The sequence below is a fragment of the Sesamum indicum genome, linkage group LG5 (genome assembly GCF_000512975.1).
Source record: "Sesamum indicum cultivar Zhongzhi No. 13 linkage group LG5, S_indicum_v1.0, whole genome shotgun sequence".
NCBI lineage: Eukaryota > Viridiplantae > Streptophyta > Magnoliopsida > Lamiales > Pedaliaceae > Sesamum > Sesamum indicum.
Genome location: NC_026149.1, coordinates 12344620 through 12349357, shown reverse-complemented (window position 1 = coordinate 12349357; position 4738 = coordinate 12344620). Strand labels below are relative to the sequence as shown.

The window sequence follows — 4738 nt, the reverse complement described above, 5'->3', positions numbered from 1 at the left end:
TCCCCATTATGACCCCCCCCCCCCCCCAAAAAAAAAAAAAAATTAAATAAATATATAAATAAAAAGGAATAGCGTTTAACCCTTTAAAATTAGCAACACTAAGGAACAGCAGTATTCTGCTTATACAGGAATCAAGGGCAGAAGAACCACTGCAAAGCACTATAAGAGAGGAAAAAAGTTTAGTATGTTAAGATTCGATTTGTAGGGCAGGCTTTTTATAATTCAAGAAGGAGAAGGGGATATAATGTGTAATGCACCAACTCACTAGGGAGGTTATTGTAATAAACCCTCAAAAATAACAGATTTCAGGTACAAAATTTTTCAATTACAAAAGCTTATAGTTCTATCGAATATAATAATTTCATCCAACTTCATTCTTTGCATCAAACACCGGTCCATTATCCAGTTTGAGTGGGTTAACCACTTACTCGGTCCAAGAGCAAAACCAAAAACTCACTTTCTGTAACCCCCCCCACAAAACACAAAAAATAAGAGGAACACCACATACAAGCCCCCCCCCCCCCCCCCGAAAAAAAGAAAATACCTCCACACCACCATAACACCCTCTTTGACGGGAAGGGCTAGAGAATGCAGGTTTAAATGGCACTTAACACTTAAGTTCCTAACTTCTTATATCAGTAGATGTATTAAGTGATCAAAGAAAAAGTAGTAACTTGCCTAAATATTTATATCCTAATTTGTTTGCATTGGTGTTCTCAAGCAGAACAATTTTTTGAATTAAGGCCATTTTAACAATTATCAATTCAGAAAACAATGTTTTTGTCCTTCACAAAGACCACTTTTCTGGTATTCCTCAATAATTTCAGGCTATGTCACTGTCTCTTTGCTAGAATATGGCGAATAAGAGAGAGAAAGTTAGTGCAAGAAATGAAAGAGGTTGCTGGAGAAGGGAAAACAAGAAAAAAAGCATTTACAGAGAGATTATGGATATGATTACAAGGGCGGACTGCAGTAAAGGGAAAATCATGAGAAAGTTGACAACAGTGGCGGTCACTGACTTACTGCTGCAGTGTTGGCAGCAACAGATCTGGTAATGTTGTTTCCTTTTCAAGGGCAGGGTTTTTATTTTTCCATATTTTGCTTAGAAACAACTTTCAAAATTTACATGGATACTTTACTTGCACAGATTTACCTTGAAACAATACTCACTCTAAAACCTCAAATTAAAGCCAAGTTTGTCCAAGACATTAAGTTTGAAAACACAGTTAAATAAATTCAAATTGGTCAAATAAGGAAATAACATGTATCAATATGACGCACAAACTGATTAACATTGCTAAATCCCTCTTGAATAACAGTCAAAGTGTACACAGGCATTTTAGCAATCAAACACCACAAAAGCACAAATAAGCTTCTGTAAGCATAAACCATAAAACAATCCAATAAGCACCTGATGCTGAGAAATTGCATTCAATAATGTGTCTCGCTCTTTATATGAGGGAAGACTTTTTCGAAATTCCAGCATCTTCTGGCCTTCTGGAGATTCCTACAAGTAGAAGGAATCAAAACGAATACCAATTACTACTTCAAATGCTTCAGATAAAATACTTCAGTCAGCAACCGACCAGAGAATATTTGCTAATATCCAAATTCCAAATATTTTGTTATGTTGGCTTTCATCAACCCCTAATGTTGCATTACTAGCTTAGAATTTTCTCTACATTGTTCTGCAATTTGGCATCATCACTGAAACCGCACAAATTTATCCTTTTAACAGATGGTGTTCCTCCCCCTCACAATAGGTCAAACAATATCTTATACAATATTCTAACATGACTGGGCCGTTCAGAAGCCAAAGGAAAATGTGAAATAAAATATACACCAGTTATACAGGGGCAGGAGTAGCATCCAACTATGAACATACCAATCCATATCTACAGTGAACACATGATGTAGAACAAGTATATAATAGTGAACATAAGATGTATAGATCACCTACAGAAAGATGTAACTAGAAAATCGTCCCTGTACTATTAGTATCTAGACAAATCTCGATGATACTAACTTGCCAATCTAGTTGTTTATTGCGCATATGTAAGCTCCTCCGCCTACGAATTCTCTCAGCAATAACACTTTGGGTTGAGGGCTCCTCTTGCTCATCAAATCCTTCATCAATCAACAGGCTCTGACCCGCGTTAGACATTGAAAAGGCATCACGCGCAAAGCTATCCTTATTCACAGCCTTTCTAGAGAAGTGTGCCCTGAGATGAGAATCTACCATCCTCTGCAACCCCATTGGTATCATCACCTGCAAATAAAAACTGGCCATTTTACCCACGTGAAACGTGCATATAACAACTGAAAATTAATCAATCCAGTGAGATGTAGTGAAAGCGTTTTATAGCCACAATTACTTCCATGATACTAAAGAAGTGTTCAGGAGAACTTCGTTTCTTTCTGAATTCCTAACATAAAGAGAAAAGGTGCTCAGTTAGAAATAGAAAAGGGTTCATATAATTATGTAATACCTCCCTTTGGGGGCGCTTGGTATCCAGATCTGATCTATAATTTGGCAACGGGACTTTACTAAACACAACTACTTTCTCATACTGACGGCTGCAATGAACGAGAGCTTTTTAGAAACAATCTCAAATCAAATAAATACAGGCCAGGTTCCCTTCAAGTACCTGTACAGTCCCATTCTTGTAGCAAGCACCGAAAGCTGCTCAAAATCACGCCGGTCCTTTTTCTCCCTTGACACAACCTCTTGCTCATCTTTGCGGCGCATAAGCATGGTCAACTTCCACCTCCACTCTTCAACATTATCAAGTGTCGAAGCACACTGGAAATTGTAAATAAGGAATTTTTGAGTTATTTGATATACAGTGTGGTCGAGTATAGGTAAACTATACCAGAAATGTGCTCCTCTACAAAAGGCTTCCACGCCCCAAGAATAATCTTTGACTGTGTTTCGATTGAAAGATTTGGGAGTAACAAGGCTTGTTTGAACAATTTCAAGTTAAAATGGTTCAAATCCTTCAGCACTGAACTGAACTATGTTCTCTATTACTAAAATTGGAGCCATTTTAAATCATTAGTTCTAAATCAATTCCTTAAAACAAAATACCCTCATTGAAAATGCAACCTTAATAAATAAGTAATGCCAAAGTTATAAACAAGTCCATGTCTACATAATAGACGTGTTAAAACTTTTTGGAAAAGTTATGGTTTTTAAATTTAAAAAGACACAGTACCTTTAACTAATTAAGAAGAATGAATTGCTCAGCAACCATTAAAATGTCGGTCTCAATACACAAAATAATACTTATATTACTTCTTTCATTTTTATTTATAAAAGTACTCATTCTCCGCCCAATAGTTTTCTTTTAGCATTAATCAAACTTTCTTTCACAAATCTATCCTTCAAATTTAAATTCAAAATGCAAATCATGTTTTTACCATGCTGAGAAAAATAGTAAAACACTTGACAGAAATTTAAGGCAAGTGAGGACATCAAATAATTTTTCAATCTTATAAATGACAACTTTTGATGAGGTTGTGATGCGCAATTCGTAGGAAAATTAAAAGGAATTGATGAATCAAAATAACATATTACTTGTCATACCAAACAATCTGATATTTATATTTACTTGTCATTCTTATGTCCTATTTATTTATCTGATATTATTCTATTGTTCCGATATTTCATAGAAAATTTATTTTGTACACCTCATACTACCATACTCCCACTATAAGGTATCATAAAGAAGAAAACTTATTTGAAGTAGTTCTCATTTGTCATAGAGTTTTGTCAAGTGTCATCTAATTTCGCCAATATATGAATACTATTTTTATTTTATTCAATGTAATAGGTAACTTTGAAAAATAAATGAATTCAGTGATAAAAGAAAAACTATTGAGTGGAGAATCAGTTCATTAGAAAAAATTGGAACGTATAACATAAATGTCATGTATTAAATTGGCATGTTAACAATTTTTAAAATTTTAGCAATTCCATGTCCTTAGAGTTATTATGTTTTTTACAATTCAAAAACATCATAATCCTTCAACCATGATTTTGACAGTCTTTTTTGCTAATTCCTACTTTGAAAATATTTTCGAAGAAGTTCGTCCACTAGGTGATTAATTTTTTCTTGCTCTTTTTTGGACTCAAACTAATGCTTGTCCCCTCTATGTTCAGATACTAATTTATGAACTTGATATAAGAATCAAGTAAAAACAAAAATTTTCAGCATTTCCAGCGGACGCAAGTACGAAACTTTAGTCAGTGCTAATCCCACCAATCCAACAAAGAGATTATGACTAAACCAACAAAAAAGAAACAAAACAAGCTTACCAATTGCTTAGAAGAAGACTGGAAGTCACTATCAGACTCCGCCTCCGACACGTACTCATCGTAAGCAAACCTTCCATACCCAAAACTCTGCTGGTAAATACGCGGCAAAGAAGACGTAGAAGAAGCATTTCTACTGCGCCTCACCACAACAGAAGAGGAGGACAAAGAAGAAGAAGAAGAAGCGCAAGCAAAAGCAAAACCCCTTACAGGGCACAACTTGTGGAGCCTTGGGTATGTTTTGGCAATGGAGAAGGACTTTGGTGGACACGTTAGATGGGCCAGAGACATGGCTCTGAGCTCCAATTTCAAATAATTGTGGACAAACATTGAAGAGAAAGGCATGGTTAATAATTCCTGAGTGGCGTGTCGAGTGTGCGAGAAGGCATGGCGCTGCTGGAATTAGAATTGTGGTTAGGGTTT

The 4738-nt window shown here is 35.6% G+C and overlaps 1 protein-coding gene across 3 annotated transcripts in view; it reads right to left on the bottom strand.

Moving 5' to 3' along the window:
* LOC105162448 (DExH-box ATP-dependent RNA helicase DExH3) overlaps positions 1-4738 on the bottom strand; it is a 14303-nt gene extending 9565 nt beyond the window's left edge. For 2 of the 3 annotated variants that reach the window (XM_020693779.1, XM_011080458.2), the window contains exons 1-5: positions 4319-4738; positions 2649-2803; positions 2490-2577; positions 2027-2269; positions 1412-1507 (exon numbers count right to left, since the gene is read on the bottom strand). In XM_020693779.1, the coding sequence (XP_020549438.1) occupies positions 1412-1507; positions 2027-2269; positions 2490-2577; positions 2649-2803; positions 4319-4660 (924 nt within the window). In that variant the 5' untranslated portion in view covers positions 4661-4738. Of the gene's footprint in view, positions 1-1411; positions 1508-2026; positions 2270-2489; positions 2578-2648; positions 2804-4318 lie in introns of those variants that run through there. The other variant, XM_020693780.1, reaches the window with a different exon arrangement.